This window comes from Staurois parvus, unplaced genomic scaffold (assembly GCF_062004578.1).
Source record: "Staurois parvus isolate SC_StPar_1 unplaced genomic scaffold, SC_StPar_1.0 ptg002753l, whole genome shotgun sequence".
In the NCBI taxonomy this organism is placed as follows: domain Eukaryota; kingdom Metazoa; phylum Chordata; class Amphibia; order Anura; family Ranidae; genus Staurois; species Staurois parvus.
In genome coordinates, this window is record NW_028320549.1 from 75,056 (window position 1) to 96,319 (window position 21,264).

At 44.0% G+C, this 21,264-nt stretch overlaps 1 protein-coding gene across 4 annotated transcripts in view; it reads right to left on the reverse strand.

Moving 5' to 3' along the window:
* The window catches only part of LOC149429271 (coiled-coil and C2 domain-containing protein 1B-like), a 76,374-nt gene that overhangs the window by 12,692 nt on the left and 42,418 nt on the right, over nucleotides 1-21,264 (reverse strand). For 2 of the 4 annotated variants that reach the window (XM_089666541.1, XM_089666538.1), the window contains exons 2-9: nucleotides 20,020-20,092; nucleotides 16,102-16,206; nucleotides 9,637-9,759; nucleotides 8,079-8,137; nucleotides 4,534-4,650; nucleotides 4,012-4,085; nucleotides 1,167-1,225; nucleotides 868-919 (exon numbers count right to left, since the gene is read on the reverse strand). In XM_089666541.1, the coding sequence (XP_089522667.1) occupies nucleotides 868-919; nucleotides 1,167-1,225; nucleotides 4,012-4,085; nucleotides 4,534-4,650; nucleotides 8,079-8,137; nucleotides 9,637-9,759; nucleotides 16,102-16,158 (541 nt within the window). In that variant the 5' untranslated portion in view covers nucleotides 16,159-16,206; nucleotides 20,020-20,092. Of the gene's footprint in view, nucleotides 1-867; nucleotides 920-1,166; nucleotides 1,226-4,011; nucleotides 4,086-4,533; nucleotides 4,651-8,078; nucleotides 8,138-9,636; nucleotides 9,760-16,101; nucleotides 16,207-20,019; nucleotides 20,558-21,264 lie in introns of those variants that run through there. The other 2 variants (XM_089666540.1, XM_089666539.1) reach the window with 2 other exon arrangements.

Consider the following 21,264-nt stretch of genomic DNA (forward strand, 5'->3'; position numbering starts at 1 on the left):
AGAGGAGCACTGCTATAGAAAGTAAAAGCAATTGGCTAAAAAAAAAAATCCAAATTGGTACACCTCTTTACTTTCATAATGTAACCCACTGACACATGAAAGAAAATTTAACTTTCAGAGAGAATCAGTTTGATTTTAGCAATTTTTCAGGTTCCACCCACAAAAGATGTACTCGGAGGATGCTGTAAGTCCAAATAAACACAACAGAGAATGAAAATTAGAGACCGAGGCCTGTTCAGTACTTAAAAAATACAACATATTCCTCCAAGAACCACTAATTATATTAAATGGATTAAACATAGGGGTTGATTTACTAAAGGCAGACTCTTCACTTCGTACGTGTAGTTGCACACCACAAGGAAATTAGTTACAGAGATTAGTAAATGAGGTAAACATTCACTTTGCAAAGTAAACGCAATCACATTTTTGCTAGCACATGATTGAATGATGGAAGTCAGTAGAGCTTCCCCTCATTTACCAAACTCTGGAGCAAATTCCCTTGCAGAGTGCAACTGTCTATTTGTCTTTCGTAAATCAACCCTGTAGTATATTATCCATAAACAGAAACACGGGGAGATTTACTAAAACTGGTGTACACAGAATTTGGGGTAGTTGTGCATAGTAACCAATCAGCTTCTGAAATTCAGCTTTGACAATGAAACCTGGAAGCTGATTGGTTACCATGCACAACTGCACTAGTTTTAGAAAATATTCCCCACGGTGGCATTCCAAGCTGGGTTTATTCTTGTGGACATATAGCATCACCTTCCTGCAGCAATATTCTGACTAGCGATGGCTTTAGCTCTCACATCGCACATATTTTGGCCCACAGCACCACTAGACACAAAAATACTTGAGCAATGTCACCTGGAGAGTTGGTGTTCTTAACTACATAGGTTTTATTTCTCTGTGGCTGTTCCTGCAAGAGACAAACATTGACGGTGTTTAAAAGCTCAAACAGAATTAAATGTTGCATTTCAAAACATAATTCCATTCCAGCACAATAATAGGAGCATGAGATGGTGTGCTTCACCAGTCTTAAAATATAAAGACAGGACTGCAGCAACATTACACTTGTCAGCTGTCTCTGGCCTTTGAAACCCTCAATGAAGAATTTCAGAGACAGAGATTTCACAGGTACAATCAGTTTCCTCTTCACTTCTTACCGTGCTTGGATATGGAAAATCAAACTTCACAAACGCATGCAGGTCGTTGGGTGCCATTCCTGTGAAACAGATTAATAGAAGTGAGCAATTTTCATTGGATACCAAGTGACACTACAACTAAAAAATAACCGAGAAAAGAAACTACATATAAAACATGGAGTTGTATGGTGACACATGGGGCAACACAGCCATGGATAGAGTCCACATTCTGCAGTATATTCAGCAGCTCCTGAAGGGCCATTTGAGCGTTTGTGCCATTAAAGGAAATCTTGCTTTGTCCATCCAGGGCAAAACAACAAGGTGCCTTGAATGCCCCCCTCTCCTGCATAACATGCTTCTTTTCATCATTTCCCCGAGTGCTACATTCAGTCACTTGCAGCTAAAAAATAAATATGGTACTTTTGTGAGTCAGGGAGGATGTTACTAAAGCAAGCCATACATGGATCAAAATTCGTCCAGTTCAGCAGGGACCATCCAAGATTCCATCCATGTATGGGCAAGCTGACTGTTCCCCAAATCGATCCATCAATCGACTTGGGTACAACCAGCCTGTAGGAATTTTCTACATGTAATTACTGCCAGCGGCTATAGCCTCTAGGAGTAATCAGTGTTCTGCCTGCTAGGAAGGCTCCCTGTGCTCCCGCCTGCTGGCAGAACATAGCTGAACATGGCTCAGCGTGAGGCATTGTTGATGGGGGAATCAAGCGGTTTTCTTTCCTTTCTTTCAAATCATCTATGGACTGTCCAACTCCCTTTTCTCTCACATGATCACATTGGTGCTTGTGATTGAGTCAGTGTTGCCACATGGGGTTGGGAGAGAGAATCTTCAGCGCCTTTGTAAGCTTAACAAGAACACAGGGATTTCCTTCCTCGACTGTTGAAAGAAGGCATGGGAGATCAACAAATAGGCGAGCATAGGAGAAGGTGGCATTAAAGTCAACAAGTTGCTTTACAATGCATGTGCAAAGCACAGGTTCACTTGAATCTTTCAGGTTACAAGATCAAAATGCAACTGAACAAGAAAAAAATAGATTTCATTTAAGAATACAAGTGAAAAACTCATTAACGTTTCTCTAAAATCTAACTGTAGTTCAGGCAGGGGCGGACTAACAACTCATGAGGCCCCTGGGAAATAGGGGATCATGGGGCGCCTGTGTCCTTGCCCAAACTCAAAAAAGCCTATGAAAAAGGTACCAGGGGCATCTCATGGGGCCCCCTACTGACCTTGGGCAGTGCCCGAGTTTCCAAATGGTCAGTCCGCCCCTGAGTTCGGTGACATGAAGTTCCGGGGTGTGTTCAGAGAAGTGCCAATCAGCACTGGCTTTAGCAGTTCAGAGTCTCTCTGGAGTCATATAGTACTCAATGAGCCCAGGATGTTACTGCAACACTAGTGAATGGATGCTCTAGCAGAGACACCAGCCATGGGGTGAGACAAACAGGGCCGATCAACTCCAAACTGAGTTCCAATTGCAGATCAGAGCATGGAGGCAGATACATAAATCTTAGTAAATCACACCTCCCTTCTATATTTTGTGTTACAGAAACCCTAAACACTGCTTTGGACAGCCCTGAAATAAATGTGGAAAAAAGCTCAGCTGAACTCATTTGGCCAATTTGTATACAGAGATGGTAGACATGTCAGATAACAGCTGACACCATTCTAGTGTAGTAAGGGACTATGGTGACAGGCTTTTATTCACTTCAAGCAGTTTTGCATCTTCATACAAGTCTATGGGAAAGCAAAACCAATTTGAAGCAGAAGTGTCTCAAACTCATGTCATCAACACAAGCTCAACTTCCATTGACAACAACCCTAAGAATGGCAGCAAAATGAGACAACTGATATGCTAGACTCAGCCAGGCTATTCAGTAGGTGCAGGAAAAAAGCGCACCTATTCTGGGGTTGGTCTAAAATAAGTATCCACATGCAACTGGATGCTCTCTTTGATGACTGGTTAGTGAACCAATATACTAATGTTATTATCAGAAACCAGAAAAACAGTTTCATACTATAAAAGAGTTGAGAAATGGGAGCAGGACACAGATGAAGAGGTGCTTAAAAAGCACCCACTGAATATAAATGAGCATACAAAGTAGGAATATTCAATATTTAATATTTGCCAGACAAAAAAGAAAATCTATTTTTGTTAATTTTTTTTTTTTTTAACTCTAACCATAATATTCAAAATATATAAAAAAACACTACACATTACCTTAAAACCCAAGTTCAGGTTGGAAGAAAAAAAACTCTTGCAGCGGGGGTCCCTATTCTCCTTAGCAGTGCAAGGGTATGTTTAAATTTGTCTAGAGGCAGATAAGAAGGCTGCATTACTTGCCTTACCCCCACTCTGGCCAGCTCCGGCGCTCCAGTCTGTAGGTGGTCCCTTGGAATCCATAATGTGCCATGTAGGGCATTTGCAGGTAGAGATCGCAAGAGTGAGACTGTAGCCAGGAGGGCCTTGGAGAAGAGGTTGGGGGGGACCAGGGACAACAATGGAGGGACCCTGCAGGAGTGAAGAATAAGGTAAGTATTCACACCTTATTCCTCATCCCCTAGACAAAAATAAGCAAACCCTTGCAGTGCTGGCACTGAAACAGTCATTTTTTCCTGTCCTTGGAGTGGGGCTTTAAAAATAAATACAATAAAAAAAAATACACTGATAAAAACAACCTGCAATATGCAGACACCTCTCCTCTCAAAAGAGCAGGTAAGAATATGGCTGAGAAATATCTGCAGTTTGCTAGACAAACATGTTTTCCTCCAGAATACATTACAAAACAACTAAAGAGGAAGAGAGCACTCTTTGGAAGGTGTTGAAAGGGACAGAGACAAGGAGAATGTCACCTGCAGGGGCTGGAAGATTAATGCCTCGTACTATAATCAGCAGCATCTCTGTACTACTTAGCTCCGAGAATACTCTGTTGGGAAAGAAGGATCATGATCAGTTATATACAGACCAACAATTAGTCCAAACAACTCACATAACCTCCCCCTTTTCATTTCAATATTCTACCATTTCCAAAAAGAAAAAAACATAGACACTGTATCTGAACAGTTACTGGTGTTGGAGTCTGACCTATGCCTGACCGGAACAGCTAATGGTTGTAGATTTGACATATTACTGGTGTTAGATCTGTTCTATGATCTGCTCTGTGACTGACCCAAACAGTTACTGGTGTTAGATCTGACATATGCCTGAGCTAAATAGTTGCTGGAGTTTGGTCTAATTTATGGCTGACCTGAACATTTAGTGGTCTTAGGTTTGATCTATGCCTGATCAACAGTTACTGGTGCTTGATCAGACCTATGCCTGCCCTGAACTGCTTCTCAACATTCCTCACAGTCAGTATTGATCAAAATGGTTACCGGACTATTCTCAATGTCTTGTCTTCAAAATGATAGGGAGGTGGATCCCGGCCCTGAGCTTGAGATAGGTGAAGGATATCACAATTCTTCTTGCATTCATCTTCCATTTTTTCGAACCTGCCACAAGAACACAAACAACATCAGACATTGCTGAAGATTTAGCCCAAGGAGCACTGTCAAGACTTCTACATATTCTCAGTTTATCAAAGACGGGAATAACAATATAATACAACAAAAATATTGATTTGTGTACTTACCATTAACTTTTTTTCTTGGAGCCCAATGAGGGATACAGAATTTTATAATCCTGTAGGTTATACTGCTGCCTGTAGGGAGGACTGGATACTGGCAAACAAAAAAAACTGTAGAACAGCCCAAGGTATAACCCTCCTACTATCAGCATGCCTCAAAATAATTTTATATGGTTTAAAAATAGAAAAATAAAATTTATATACACACAAATACATATACACATACATAAATGTCACAAAGGCTTGATGCCGTATAGCTGAAGAGGTGCTTAGTGAAGAAAGCCAGCCCAATCTTGAAGACCAAAGCCTGAACCTTGGTTTGTCCAAGCCACCTAGAGATGGTGAAACTGGAAACCTGGGAGCCCATGCTGTGCCCCCGTCTGAGATGTCAACAAGGGAATCCATCTTCATGAAAGAAGCAGCAGCTGAAACATTCACACAGCCTGAACCACATCCAACCAATAGAGAAAATTTCAATTTTGTGAACTGCAGCTGGACAAAAGGGATGGAATTACAATGATCTGGTTAGGGTGCAAAACAGAGACTACTTTGGGAAGAAAGGAAGCCCAGGACCTCAATACAACATTGTCCTTGTGCAAGAACATAAAGGGTTTCTTGCAGGATATACAGTGGGGAAAAAAAGTTTTTAGTCAGCCACCAATTGTGCAAGTTCTCCCACTTAAAAAGATGAGAGAGGCCTGTAATTGGCATCATGGGTAGACCTCAACTATGAGAGACAAAATGAGAAAAAAAATCCAGACAATCACATTGGCTGATTAGGAAAGAATTTATTTGCAAATTATGGTGGAAAATAAGTATTTGGTCAATTACAAACAAGCAAGATTTCTGGCTCTCACAGACCTGTACCTTCTTCTTTAAGAGGCTCCTCTGTCCTGCACTCATTACCTGTATCAATGGCACCTGTTTGAACTTGTTATCAATATAAAAGACACCTGTCCACAACCTCAAACAGTCACACTCCAAACTCCACTATGGTGAAGACCAAAGAGCTGTCGAAGGACACCAGAAACAAAATTGTAGACCTGCACCAGGCTGGGAAAACTGAATCTGCAATAGGCAAGCAGATTGGTGTGAACAAATCAACTGTGGGAGCAATAATTAGAAAATGGAAGACATACAAGACCACTGATAATCTCCCTTGATCTGGGGCTCCACGCAAGATCTCACCCCGTGGGGTCAAAATGATCACAAGAACGGTGAGCAAAAATCCCAGGACCACACGTGGGGACCTAGTGAATGACCTGCAGAGAGCTGGGACCAACGTAACAAAGGCTACCATCAGTAACACGCTACTCCGGCAGGGACTCAGATCCTGCAGTGCCAGACGTGTCCCCCTGCTTAAGCCAGTACATGTCTGGGCCCGTCTGAAGTTTACTAGAGAGCATTTGGATGATCCAGAAGAGGATTGGGAGAATGTCATATGGTCAGATGAAACCAAAATAGAACTGTTTGGTAGAAACACAACTCGTCGTGTTTGGAGGAGAGAGAATGCTGAGTTGCATCCAAAGAACACCATACCTACTGTGAAGCATGGGGGTGGCAACATCATGCTTTGGGGCTGTTTCTCCGCAAAGGGACCAGGACGACTGATCCATGTACAGGACAGAATGAATGGGGCCATGTATCATGAGATTTTGAGTGCAAACCTCCTTCCATCAGCAAGGGCATTGAAGATGAAACGTGGCTGGGTCTTCCAACATGACAATGATCCCAAACATACCGCCCGGGCAACGAAGGAGTGGCTTCGTAAGAAGCATTTCAAGGTCCTGGAGTGGCCCAGCCAGTCTCCAGATCTCAACCCCATAGAAAACCTGTGGAGACAGTTGAAAGTCCATGTTGCCCAGCGACAGCCCCAAAAAATCACTGCTCTAGAGGAGATCTGCATGGAGGAATGGGCCAACCTACCAGCAACAGTGTGTGCCAACCTTGTGAAGACTTACAGGAAACATTTGACCTCTGTCATTGCCAACAAAGGATATATAACAAAGTATTGAGATGAACTTTTGATATTGACCAAATACTTATTTTCCACCATAATTTGCAAATAAATTCTTTCCAAATCAGCCAATGTGATTGTCTGGATTTTGTTTCTCATTTTGTCTCTCATAGTTGATGTCTACCTATGATGCCAATTACAGGCCTCTCTGATCTTCTTAAGTGGGAAAACTTGCACAATTGGTGACTGACTAAATACTTTTTTGCCCCACTGTAGCTGTCAGCTCATACACTTGCCTAGCCGAGGTGTTTGCCACAAGAAATGCAACCTTGTGAGTCTGACCGTAGAGTGGAAGGTTCAAAGGGGAATGGACTGGGAGCCCCATGCAAAACCCCTACACAAAGGGTTTAATTATAAAATGGAAAGCCAACAGTCTCTGAAACTAAATGGAAAGGGCAGAAATCCAACCCATGGTACTACCAGCCAGGTGTTGGTTCAGATCAACTGCAAAAAAGAACAGATCTGTCATGGAGAAACTCCAGGGGTGGAAGCCGTTAGACCCACAGCAAGCAAAGTGCACCTTCCATGTCTGGTGGTAAACCTTGTGGGAAGTGTATTTCCTAGCCTTCAGTAACATAGGAATCAAACTTAAGAGATGCCCTGTATGTTAAAACCTGGGTTTTAACAGTCATGCTGTTAAAGCAAGGGACCAGCAGTCAACAGATCCACAGTAGAAATGAACAGCTTTGGAACAAAACAGTAAAGGCAAGTGCTTAGAATTAGCAAACAGCCTATCAGGGCATTTTCAATCTCTGTACAGGAATAAGGCCTTGATTGTACGGGTGGCAACAGGATGGTAAAAGCCATGATTTTACCATCCCTGACTGCCCACCTAAAAAACTTACCATGGCAACTGAAGGGGAACCTTGTGGCTACGATGCTTTGCTTAACGATCACCTTAACTTGGCATGTCCCCACTGAAGTCACTGTGACCGTGCAGTAACTGAGAGCTAAACCTTAATTAATGATTGTAGCAAGGTATTTATATATAAAATCTACCTTTATAATAATAAAGCAATAATTGAGGCTTGCTGGTAAGTAGGAGAATTATACCCTGGGCCGGGCTACATTTTTTTCTTTGCCAAAGCTAGTGTAGGCGGTAGCATAAATAAAAGGTTTAAGACTCTCTACATTTCTCAAAGGACAAGAAAGAAAATGTGTCTGTGTACCATTCTCTTTGAATAACGTGACTTGAGGACAGGTGTGCCTTCATTCCCTAATGTCTATGGCCATCTTTACATTCTATCTGGTTACTGATGTAGAGACTCTTTACTCACCTTGTGGTTTCTGCAACATTTCCCATCTGAGTAAATTGCTTGGAGTACCGCAAACATTTCTAGGAGGAAACAAAAGACTGGATGATGCCAGTCCATAAAGCCTCAGATGTATGTGGACACCCTTCCTGGTGAGGGGTACTGTTAAAGCTACAAACACAGACATTTTAGACAATTGTAGACTTCTAGCTTTGGTGGTTTCAACTTGGAGAAGACCCTCTTTTGTTCCGGCATATATTTGTGCTCCTGTGCACAACGCCAGATCAATAAAACATGCATTGGCAAGTTTGGTGTGTCAGAACCAGCATTGCCTGCACAGAGCTAACTTGAATGCTGACTGAGCCAGGCCGCTTTCTCCAACATCGATATTCAACCTTGAAAATGCTATTGTGGCTTAATGGGCTCGAAAATTCTGCAGACACACTCCAGAGCTTTTTCAGAACAGTGGTGGCTGCTTAAAGCAACCAAGAAGGGGGTGGAGGGGGGGCATCTCAATTTGAATGCCCATGGTTTTGGAATGGGTTTTCAAGCAAGCTAATGTAGGTGTGATGGTCAGGTGTCCACAAACATTTGACCATACAATCAATGCATTTAGAAACAAAAAGACACTATACAGTATATGCCGAAAAAACCTTTGGCAGGCCTTGAAGACAGATGAAATCCAATAAGGTTCAATTCATAAAGATTTATGCAAGGATAAGGATTTTTATTTTATCCATGTGACATTAAATTTTGAATCTCACTGGACTCAGCCTAAAACAGCTTTCCTTTAAAAATAAAGATCTTTATCCTGGTGTTTTAGTTTTGTTAATTTGGCTTCTAGTGATAATAAAATCATATATTGTAGTATAGATCATTAGACACTACCCAAGATGTTTCAGTTTTGGTCTTGCTCATTTGAGAGATTCATATACACAAATAATTTAATATGTATCCATAAATAACATTTAATATAAAGCCTACAACATCCTTATTCAAAAGGTTCACAGTTCATATGTCATACATTATCACCACTCAATCAAAGTAGTTTCATCACAAAACCTTAAGAAGTATGATGCTTCAATGTAAATAATATCACGATCCCACTATTTCCAGTAACCAATCACAGTTCAACTTTAAAGGAAAAGGAAAGTAATTTTTTTTCATGAGTACATAATGTGAGATAATAGCAGGATATACTCTGAAGTAATTCCTTAGAGTCTTTCACATTTTTACTAACTTGCTGCCCAATGTTTCTTTTGTATTGTCATAAACACAGCAATATTTGTAGATTCGCTCATAGATGAAGCTCTAGGGATAAGCTATATCACTGGGGAGTAGATTATTTTTAATGGCTTCGCTGATTCATAGATTTGCACTGTGAGACGGTGCACTAGGGCATAACCATGTGACCAGGACAGAAAGTGAGAAGAATCTCTGGAGCGGGGACACACAAATTCCATTCTATCAATTTGAAAAAAAAAAAAAAAAAAAAAGAAAAAAAAAAAGGTAGGCTGGAGTTGATTTTTAGATATAAAATTAGAGAATATGATGGAATATTTGGAGAATCAGTGCAAGATACCTCATGCTGTTCATGAAGAAGCTTCAACAACTGAGAGTAAACTTCATCTGAGTTCTGTGGTGACTTGGTATCTTCATGTTCTACTACAACAAAGTCACTGTCCTCATCTGGAGGTGGTGGGATCTGGGGAATAAAAGCAAAGACTGCTTAATGATTTGAGGATATGTCAATCTGTTGCAATACGCCTACAATGAAAGATGGCTCATTAATTGCAATAAAGGATATGCAGTGGATGTGGGAATGTCTTAGATTTTTCTCATTCAGCCTATAGGTCAAACAAAAAATGATTAACCACTTGAAGACACTTTTCAGACATTTTTTGTTTACAAGTAAAAATCTGTATTTTCGGTCTCTGGTCAGCCGGTGGAACTGTGGACTTCAGTGCCGGGCTTCCCGATCACACGGGAGAGACCGGAGAGGCACTGGAGGGCAAGCCTCCTGCTACCTTTAAAAGCTGCTCAGAACACTTTTAAAAGGGTAGGCAATCCCTGGCTGAAAATGTTAATACTGGGGTTATTGCTAGCAGATGCAGCCATGGTCCCGGTATAACCACGTGAACACAATCACATATATTTACGTGATTGTGCTGCAAGTGGTTAAGCAATTGCTAGCTTAAGACCACTATATTTTCCCATTTCAAACAGTGGGATAAACAATCAAGACCCATAGAGCCAGCCTGCTCTGAGTGGATATAAATGTGTGCACACCTTTAACCACTTGCCTACAGGGCACGTATATTGTCCAGCCCAATTTTCAGCTTTCAGTGCTGTCACACTTTGAATGGCAATTGCGCGGTCATGCAATACTATACGCAATTATGACATTTTTATAATTTTTTTGAGACAGATAGAGCTTTCTTTTGGTGGTATTTAATCACCTCTGGGTTTTTTATTGTTTGCTAAACAAACCAAAAATAACTGAAAATTTAGAAAAAAAAAGTTTTTCCTTAGTTTTGTTATAAAATTTTGTAAATAAGTGATTTTTATCCTTCACTGATGTGCGCTAATGAGGCTGCGGTCATGGGCACTGATAGGCTGCACTGATGGCCACTGATGAGGAGGCACTGGTAGGTGGCACTGATGGGCATTGACAGGCATCACTGATGGGCACTGAAAGGCAGCACTCACATGGCAGTGATAGGCAGCACTGATAGGCGGCACTGACTGGCAGTGATAGGCGGCACTGACTGGCACTGTTAGGCGGCACTGATGCGCACTGATAGGTGGCACTGACAGGCAGCTCAGATGGGCACTGATATGTGGCATTGATGTGCACTGGTGGGCACTGATATGTGGCATTGATGGACACCGACAGGTGGCACTGCTGGGGCTACACTGATCATGAGCGCACACTGATCATCAGTGCCCTGATGATCTCTTAAGAGTTCATTCACAGTTGCCAAAATGGTAACTATGTGCAGAGTGATGTGCAAAAGCCACCCTAAAACACTGTACAATAGCAGCCAACAAACAATGTACTGGATGCAATAAAAGGGTAATGTGAATTTATTTTTTTGTCTGTCACAGTTCAGGAGCAGCCAATATATAATGAATGGGTTGCTTTACTGGAAAACAAGAAAAAACTCTGCAAGGGAATGCTGAAGTGGAAATTTGCCCTTAGGGCCCATTCACAGGACTGTGACTTGGTAAGACATGTGCATTTAATGTGCAGTATTCATGTGTTGATGTGCGCTGCAGTGAAGTGGCTACCAAACCCCCAGAATGCATAAAACATCATGTTTTTTTTCCAACATGCATCTTTAACATGCAGCATTTATGAGTTGAAAAGCGTTGGGTTAGGAAGCCCTCTCATTTTGGTGCTGCCAAACCACCACAACACACGAAACCTGGACAAGCACTATTTTTTTCCCAACACAGCATACTACAACGCACTAATAGTTAACATACAGGCAATACAGCGCACTGCCTAGGTGAGTTGGAGTGCCACTAAAATTTTAAGAAATGCCAACGTACTTTTTCATGTACTACCATATGCTACATTATTATTATTATTATTACTACGAGTTTATATAGCGCCAAAGGGTTTGCTCAGCGCTGTACAATAGGGGGGGACAATACATGGCACAGTACAACAAAGACAGACAGCGTACGAGGGGTAAGAGGGCCCTACTCTTACGAGCTTACAATCTGGGATAATGTACAGAAACCACACAATTATTTTAGGTGGAGCCCAGGACGCCATTGACACTACGCCGCCGGTGCCACGTGGAGGCCCGGCGGCCATCTTTAATCTTAAAGGGTCAGTCATTTGATTAAACCTGGCACCATTGTGAGTTTTTTCTGAACACTCCTGTTTTTCTTGAATAAAATCATTTTCTTTTACAAAGAATTTTATTGTAGATTGAGCAATGATAAACAAACATTCGGAACATAGAATCCTTGACCAATACATAGAAAGTTATTCTGTATGATTGAGAAATAATGTAACATGTACATTGGAAAAAAAAGCTCAAAACATCAGCTATAACTTATAGCAGAAATGCCCGGTAGAAAGGGTACGATTCACAGTCTTTGATGGTCAATGATAGTGTAGATTCTAAGAGAGAAAATTGCTACATCAAGAAATATTGGACAAGAGTATAATAAAGACACAGACCAAGAAGAGAGAGAAGAAGAGATAAAGATAAAAAGATAAAAAAAAAAAAAAAAAAAAAAAAGGGGGGGGGGGGGGGGGAGGAAGTAGGGCTCCGGGGAGATTGCAGCAGAATCCAATCTCATATCGACAGAAGGGACTGGTCGAATCTCGATGGTTGGGCTATATCCAGCCAGGGACGCCATATCCGCAAAAATTTTGTATGGGTATCCAATAATATGGCCGTCAATTTTTCATTAACCATTATGAAGTTCATCCGATTTTTGACAGCCTCAAAGCTGAGAAGAGGAGTCTTCCAAGCCCTCGCAATTGTCAACTTAGTAGCCATAAATAAGTATGATGCCAGCTGCCATTCAGAACGGAGAAGGCCCTCCATTGGTTTAAATAGAAGCGCTTCGTACGGGTTACGCTTAATGTCTGTGTGAAGCATAGTGCGAAGGAGGGCATACACCCTAATCCATATAATCTGCTTACTTTAGGGCAAGTCCACCAGATATGAGCCATGGTACCCAATTGTTGGCATCCTCGAAAGCAAACCGGGGAATATGTAGGGATGAAACTAGCTAAACGAGCAGGTGTATAATACCATCGATAAAGAATTTTGTAGGAATTCTCAAGAATAATGACATTCCTAGAGCATTTAGATAATGCTTGGGTCATGGTCCGCCAATCCTGTTGATTTAAAGTCCCCCCCAATTCAGACTGCCAGCGCTGATGATAGGAGCGAACCGGAGGGGTTCTATAAGAAATAATGGAGGAGTAAATCAGGGAAATCAAACCCGGAGCATGGGGTCAATGTCTGCACTGGCTTTCAAAGGGGGACAGATGATACGGTCCCGAATGTGTGCGTATTAGTGTATTGACAAAGTGACAAAGTTGAAGATATCCAAAGTGCTCCCGCAAAGGAATATTATAAGAAGAGCGCAGAGTTTCAAAAGAAAGTATTCGAGTGGGAGATAGAAGTGAATGTACATCGTAAAAACCATGCGTTTGCCACCAGGCAAACTGCCTGGGATTGTCCCGACCTGGAGGGAATAACGGGTTATGCAATAGTCGTAACAGCGGCAGGTGAGCAGAGATAAGGCCAGTGGAAAATTTGATGGAATCCCAGAGACGTAGAGAGAGCGTCAGCGTCGGGCTAAGGGCAGACGGACGTTTAGAAGTAGGAAGCCATGGCAAGGAGGAGAGCGGTATCGGGTGGGAGTCCATCATATCCATGACAGCCCACAAGGGAAAGTGATGAGAAGCATGGATATGGTCCAAAGGGGCAATATTAGCCGCCAGATAGTAAGACTGGAGATTTGGGACCGACAACCCACCCTCACTCTTACGCGCGAACAAAATATGTTTACTAATTCTGGGCCGGGAAGAGCTCCAAATAAAAGACAAAAGTTTTCGCTGATGAATACGCAATATATGCGAAGGTACTGGAACTGGTAAAACCTGAAATAAGTACAGTAGTTTAGGAAGATAGGTCATACGGATCGCATTAATTCTGCCGAACCATGAAAGCGGGAAATGAGACCAGGAGGTCAATAGTTCGGTCAGCTCCTGAAAAACAGTGGGAAAATTAGCCTGGTACAGTCCGTCATATGTCGGGGTGAGCTTAATTCCTAAATATGGTAGGGCCGAATGCCATTGAAAAGGAAACGTTTGCTTCAAAGTCATCAAAAGTGATAGTGGAAGGGTAATCGACATAGCTTTCGATTTGGTGGGGTTAACGTGAAGACCCGAAAGATTTGCAAAGGAATCGAGAACCGCGAGCAAATTAGGCAGAGTAACCCCCGGATTTGAAATCGACAATAGTATATCGTCTGCAAACAGAGACAATTTATGTTGGGAGCCCGCCACCTCAATCCCCTTAATATCATGATTCATACGAATGGCTTCCGCCAATGGTTCCAAGGCTAGGATAAAGAGTATAGGGGAGAGCGGACAACCTTGTCTAGTGCCTCTGGCGACTGAGAACGTAGAAGACTCAAATCCGTAATATTTAAGTTTCGCTTGAGGGGAAGTGTATACCAAAGAGATCCATCTTAGAAACGAAGGACCAAAGCCAAAGCGGTGAAGGACTGATAGGAGATAAGGCCATGATAAAGTGTCGAAGGCCTTATTGATATCTAAGGATAAAAGCATCATGTCGAGTTTACGGATATGGGCTAAATGTTGTAATTGTAGGATACGTCTGATAGCATCTCCAGCTTGTCTATGGGGAACAAAGCCCACCTGGTCCTTCTTGATCAAACGGGAAAGGAAGGAATTCAATCGAGTAGCCAGAATCTTAGTGAGAATCTTCATATCGATGTTAATAAGGGAGATAGGCCTATAATTTGCCCAGGAAGAGTGATCTCAATCCGGTTTAGGAATCATAACCACATTGGCGGTCAAAGAATCTGGGGAAACGTCCACGCCCCCCTTCACCGCGTTAAACATAGCGGCAAGGTGGGGCGCGAGCACATCAGCTAATTTCTTATAATATAGTGCCGTGTAGCCATCCGGACCTGGGCGCTTGCCCGTCTTCAGGTCTGCTATGCATTTCAATACCTCAGATGTTTGAATATTACGGTCCATTAGATCCCTATGTGCCGGTGTCAAAGTAGGCAGGGACAGACGAGATAGAAAGTCAGAAATGGATTGGGAATCAGCCCGTGTAGGGTCAGTGTAAAGTTTGGCCAGACGAAACCGGAACTCTTCCAAAACCGCAACCGGATCACTCGTAAGGGTATTATGCCGAGTGCGTAAAGATATCGGTTTGGGATGGTGCGCAAAAAATCGAAGTCTACGAGCCAACATGGAGTCCGGTTTGTTTGCTTTACTGTACCACTTCTGGCGTGTCCAGCGTAAGGAGCGTTCAGCCTCATCCGTTAAGCACAGATCCAGTTCTAAACGGGCCTGATCCAACAATCTACGATTCGATGGGGTAGGTGACTGTTTAAATTGGGCCGATATGGAGGTCAACTTTGATTCTAACTGACACTGTTTAAGCTGTCGTTCCTTCTTTCGTCTTGAAGCTATCTGGATAATATGTTCCCTAAGAACTGCCTTGTATGCTTCCCACAATGTTACTGAAGAAGAGACAGAACCCGAGTTTAATTGGAAGTATTCCTGAGATTTACGATGGAGTTCCGTCTGAATCTCCTTCAGTGAAAGCAAGGAGTCATTCATTATCCACGAAGAAAAGGCCGGCCTACATAGAAGAGATTGACAGACCACCAAAATAGGCTCATGGTCAGACCACGGTACCGTGAGAATAGAAATAGCACGAACCAAGGGGAGATGTTCAGGTGATACGAAGGTGTGGTCAGTTCTGGAATGAGAACGATGAGGGTGGGAGTAGTAGGTATAATCTGTCCCCCGGGGATGAAATTCACGCCATAAGTCCACCAGATCGTGGATATGTAATGTACGTATAAAAGACTTTGCCGAAGCGGAAGGGTCAGAATGTTCTGCTGGATATTTATCCAACGCCGGATTTAACACTAAATTAGAATCCCCGGCCATCAAAAGAGTACCCCGTTGATGTGTTGCCAGGAGAGAACACAGATGTGACAGAAAAGGTCCAGGGTTAACGTTAGGAGCGTGATAGGACATTATGGTAACTTCTATACCTTGTATTGTGCCCCGGAGTAGAAGGTATCTGCCATTGGGATCAGCAATACGTCTCACACAGACAAATGGAGTTTTACTATGAAAGGCGATCAATACACCTCTCTGTTTAGTGGGGCCATTAGCCTGAAATATCTGAGGGTAACGAGCATCAAAGTATTTTGGGGCAGAAGTAGATGAGAAATGGGTTTCTTGCAAACAAGCAATGTCAACTTGACGAGCTCGGAGAAATTTAAATATCTTTACCCGTTTCTGCGGAGAGTTCATCCCCTGGACATTCAATGATAACCAGTTCAACGACATGGTGATCTATAAGAAGAAAGATCAAATCCACTGCAATCCCCGGGAGCCCTGAAAAAAACATTTACGAAGACACACAAAGCAAAAAAGAAAAGAGAGGAGATGGAAAAGAAAGGAGAAGACAAGAAGACATCTAATATACAAGCAATATATCTATGAGACAATAAGGTTAATTCAAACATCATAGCAGGTAACTGTGGGTAAAACACCCACATAGAGGCTGGGTAGCGGTCGGGAGAAAAAACCAGACCGCTAGTCAGCTCGGAGGGGGACACGTTGGTCCACCGGAATAACTCGGCAATAACAAAAAAGAGATATAAACATATTATATAAAACAACTTAGGCTAATACACCTGTGGATGATAAATCCAAAAATCGCAGGGCTAGAAAAATCTCAACCAATCAGTGCGGAAAAAACAAACAGCCACCCTAGATTGGAAGGGATAAAACACATGGAGGTCATGGAACCTCTGAACAACTCTAGCATTAAACCCAAGAAGTGGCAATAAAAATCCACTTGTGATGAGAGTACATACTGGTGATCAGCCACTAAGCATCAAGTCGCGGAGACTTCCTGGAAACGTTGGGCCCGCAGAGACCGGAGGGCCTGGGAGCTACCTTGACTAGGAGGAGATTTACGGAGAGGCTGGGAATTTGGAGGACGTGAGGAGACTGAGGCCTCCTCATTCTGGGAATGTGGTAGTTCCAGATTCAGTTCCCGAAAATGGCGTCGAAGATCCGCTGGCGAAGAGGCCTGGAATTGACGACCTTGAGAGGAGAATGATAGCTTGAAAGGGAAACCCCATCTGTACTTAATATCAGCCGATTTAAGAATTTGGAGATAGGGCCTCAAGGTGCGACGTTTGGCAATCGTGACTGGGGATAGATCTGCAAACAGTTGGATAGAATATCCCTGGAATTCCAACGCTAAACGGTTCCGAGCCGCCTGCAGCAGGCGTTCTTTAGTACGGTAGAAGTGTAATTTAATAATAATGTCTCTGGGAGGACCCTCCGTGGACTTAGGTGCCAAGGCTCTATGAATACGGTCAAACTCTAAACGCTCCAAGGGAATCTCAGGGGCCAATTCCTGAAAAAGAGCGGTGGCAGTCCCCTGTAGATCTGTGATTGCCTCGGGGACTCCGCGGATACGGAGATTATCCCTGCATGCCCTATTTTCAGCGTCCTCTAATTTATCTTTTAAAGTGTCCAACTCAGCATGTAGATCCTCCACTTCCTGTTCATGTCCTTCCAAAACTGTAGTTGCCAGATCCATACGCTGTTCCAATTGATGAGCATGAAGGCCCAACTCCTTTAGGCCTCTCGCCAGATCAGAAGATAATTTACGTGAGGCGACGGTAATCTCCTCTCGCACTATAGCACGGAATTTGTGTAGCAAGTCTTCAGGATGTTGTTCAAGAGTATCTGCCATCCCCGATGGAAATTGCCGCTGACTATCGCCATCAGACTCAGGATCTCCAGGAAGCTGAGTATTATCGTCTGATTCAGGTGGACTAGGCATCAGCTTAGTGGCACGGCCCTGCGGGGGGGATTGCTGTTGGGCCCGATGTTTTGGTTTAGTGCGAGGAGTGCGGTGCATTGTTAGGAGTGGTTCAGAGGATGCCAAATCACTATCAAACTATTGAGATATTACATTAGGGTGTGGAAGCCCATTTGCCAAGAAGTATATTTCGGTGGCACGGCACCAGAAGGTCACTCAGGCATTTCCTCCCGGTGCGTGTACGTGTCCCCCACCAGGGAGGTGTTCACATGTGATTCATGCTGATAATACAGCCTTGGAGGCGCTGGTAGTTATGGTAGTTGGGCCAGGTGTTCATACAGTATGTCAATTATCCTAAAGTGCTCCAGGCACCCCAGATTCATCCACTCAGGATGGGGGCTGACAGAGGGAACTTCTCTACCCAAGCATCACCACCCCCGCAAAGAGAGAGATCCCCAGTTCCTCTGGGACGGTACAGGGGCTTGGCATGGACTACAGAGCCACCAGCAGAACCAGGGGGACTCACCCAGGCTGCCCCAGTAACTGTCCCGTCTCAGGGGCCAGAGGAGCAGAGCAGCGCCGCGATCACCCCGCCGCGGCGGTAATCCACCCCGGCCACGGGATTAGGCGAGACCGCGGCTCCACACGCCGCGACAGGCCGCAAGCCCTCCCGCGGTCCGGTCCGTCGGAGAGGGGCCAAAACCACTCAGCACCCCTCCCCACAAGCCAGGTAAGGTCCGGACAGCCCGAAGTCTGCAGCAGGTTACCGCTGTCCCCCAGATGGCAGTGGATGGAGGTTCAGGCTGCCGGAGCTTTCAAAAAAGCGACTGTTCCCGGCGCCATCTTGGACACGCCCCCGAATAAAATCATTTTCATCAACCTACTATACTATGGGATCTTTCCTGTGTCTTCTGCGATGAGCCTTTTCAGCTTCTGCAGACCCAGATTGATCCCTGCACCAGCCTTTGAGAGGAGGAATTTTCCACTTCACACACTTCTGTAAGGATTTCTGTGACCTGCTGTACCTCAATTTCACCACATGAGGGTGCTTCATCTCTACTATCTCCAGCTCCTGCCCATTACCAGACCAGAAAAGAGAGGGGAATCTCCATGATATATACACATGCGTATTATTAATACGTTTCTGGTTAGTGCGCATCTCTAACTTTTGCACTGGGAATCAGCGAGCACCATTACTGGACTGTGATTTATTTGATTTTTTTATTTTTTTTTTATTAATTTATTCATTTGCTTTGGTTTCATTTATTATTTATATTTGCCCGCAATATAGTAACATCACACAGCGCTGCATTTTCTTTATATATATATTTTTGGGACTTTTATGTGTTTTCCTTGAATGTTCACCTGCTGACCATTGGAGTGCTCACTGTATTTTTTATACTCTCAAGGATCTAAGTTGCCCCTTGACAACCCATGATACAAAAAAGCCTATCTTCTTATTGTTCTGTGATTTACCGGATCAGCTGTGTTACTGCGGAGATGGCAACAATATAAGAGGAAGGCTGTCAAATTAAAGACAACATTCCACTGCTATTACAAAATTTAAATATATACATTTTCCTGTTTACCTGCCACAACTGTGCCATTTTGGCCAGCTATTTTATATCTTGTTATGACTCAAGAGAAACAGTAAACATATGCGGCTGAAATAAAAACTTTAAGTACATTTGTCCTTTGCAAAGACATGGAGTACTCATCTCTCCTGCTGCCTGTGTTGCTGATCGCTGCAGTAGTGAAGAAAAAATGGTGCCTGACGGGCATGTAAAGTCTAACATGTCAACCGTGATTCAACCAAACAGCCCTGATGTCACCACTGTATCCTGTAGTGGCACAGCAGCTGATGGAAGAAACCACAGAGCACAGCAGAGAACCAGGAAATCAGCACTCCTGGGAAGAGAAGTCTTAATCTACCCATAGATGGACTGAATTAAGCCGGTTCGGCAAGGACCATACAAATTTCAATTCATCTATGGCCATTCCTCATCGACTGTTGGAAAACTTTTGTCAGTTAACAGCTTGCAGCAAATTGGCTGCAGCCGCTGATCAAAGTATTCTGACAGTGGAAAAGACCCACTGTCAGAATACAATGGCACAGCAGGGAGGATTCCTCCACCCACCTAGCTTGTGTGGATGGGGGAATCCATTCACTTTTTTTTTTTCGGTCAACTAGCTAACTGATCAAACAAAAAAAAATGAACCGTCTACGGCCAGCATTACTTTAACAACTAGGACTGCATTAATGGATTAAAAATAAAAACTAGGCCTGCAATCAGAAGAAATGTTAGCCTGTGTCAATAAGCTATTTGATGGAATTTACATGTAGAACAAAACAAGTAATATGTTACCTGGAGGTGCTGGGAGCTCTGCCAGATTCACTGATCTGCCAGCTTTGGAAGCCCGTATGGCATCCTGATATTGCTGCAATAAAGAAATTAATTTGGTTACATTTAACAGGGAACAGATCCTTGTGTGCTCTGCCTAGCTTCCGATACTTTGTTTAGTTTTCCCTTTATGGAAAAGTAAAGGATTAATAAAACACAACCACTATTGTTTGTGCACTGCATATAAAGTCATAAAGGTATAATATTAATAATTATTTTTGGTCAACAGAACATTATCTTTATCAGTGTGGCTTTGTTCACTGGACAAATCAGCCTGTACAGCAGTTTTTATATAAAATGACTAAACCTTTTGTAGATTGAAGACAAACTCCAGATAAAAAACTTTTTTTTGTTAGATTAGCAAAGGATGGGTAAGGGGTCAAGATGCCTGCACCCTCAGAACCCGGGAAAGGGTCCAGATGCAAGCACCCTCAGACCCGGGAAAGGGTCCCGATGCCTGCACCCTCAGACCCAAGGTGTGTCCCGATGCCTGCACCTTCAGACCCCGGGAAGGGTCCCGATGCCTGCACCCTCAGACCCCGGGAAGGGTCCCGATGCCTGCACCCTCAGACCCAAGGTGTGTCCCGATGCCTGCACCTTCAGACCCCGGGAAGGGTCCCGATGCCTGCACCCTCAGACCCCGGGAAGGGTCCCGATGCCTGCACCCTCAGACCCCGGGAAGGGTCCCGATGCCTGCACCCTCATACCCCTGGAAGGGTCCCGATGGCTGCACCCTCAGACCCCGGGAAGGGTCCCGATGCCTGCACCCTCAGACCCGGGAAAGGGTCCCGATGCCTGCACCCTCAGACCCGGGAAAGGGTCCCGATGCCTGCACCCTCAGACCCGGGAAAGGGTCCCGATGCCTGCACCCTCAGACACGAGAAAGGGTCCCGATGCCTGCACCCTCAGACCCGGGAAAGGGTCCCGATGCCTGCACCCTCAGACCCGGGAAAGGGTCCCGATGCCTGCACCCTCAAACCCGGGAGTGGGTCCCGATGCCTGCACCCTCAGACCCGGGAAAGGGTCCCGATGCCTGCACCCTCAGACCCGGGAAAGGGTCCCGATGCAAGCACCCTCAGACCCGGGAAAGGGTCCCGATGCCTGCACCCTCAGACCCCGGGAAGGGTCCCGATGCCTGCACCCTCAGACCCCGGGAAGGGTCCCGATGCCTGCACCCTCAGACCCCGGGAAGGGTCCCGATGCCTGCAC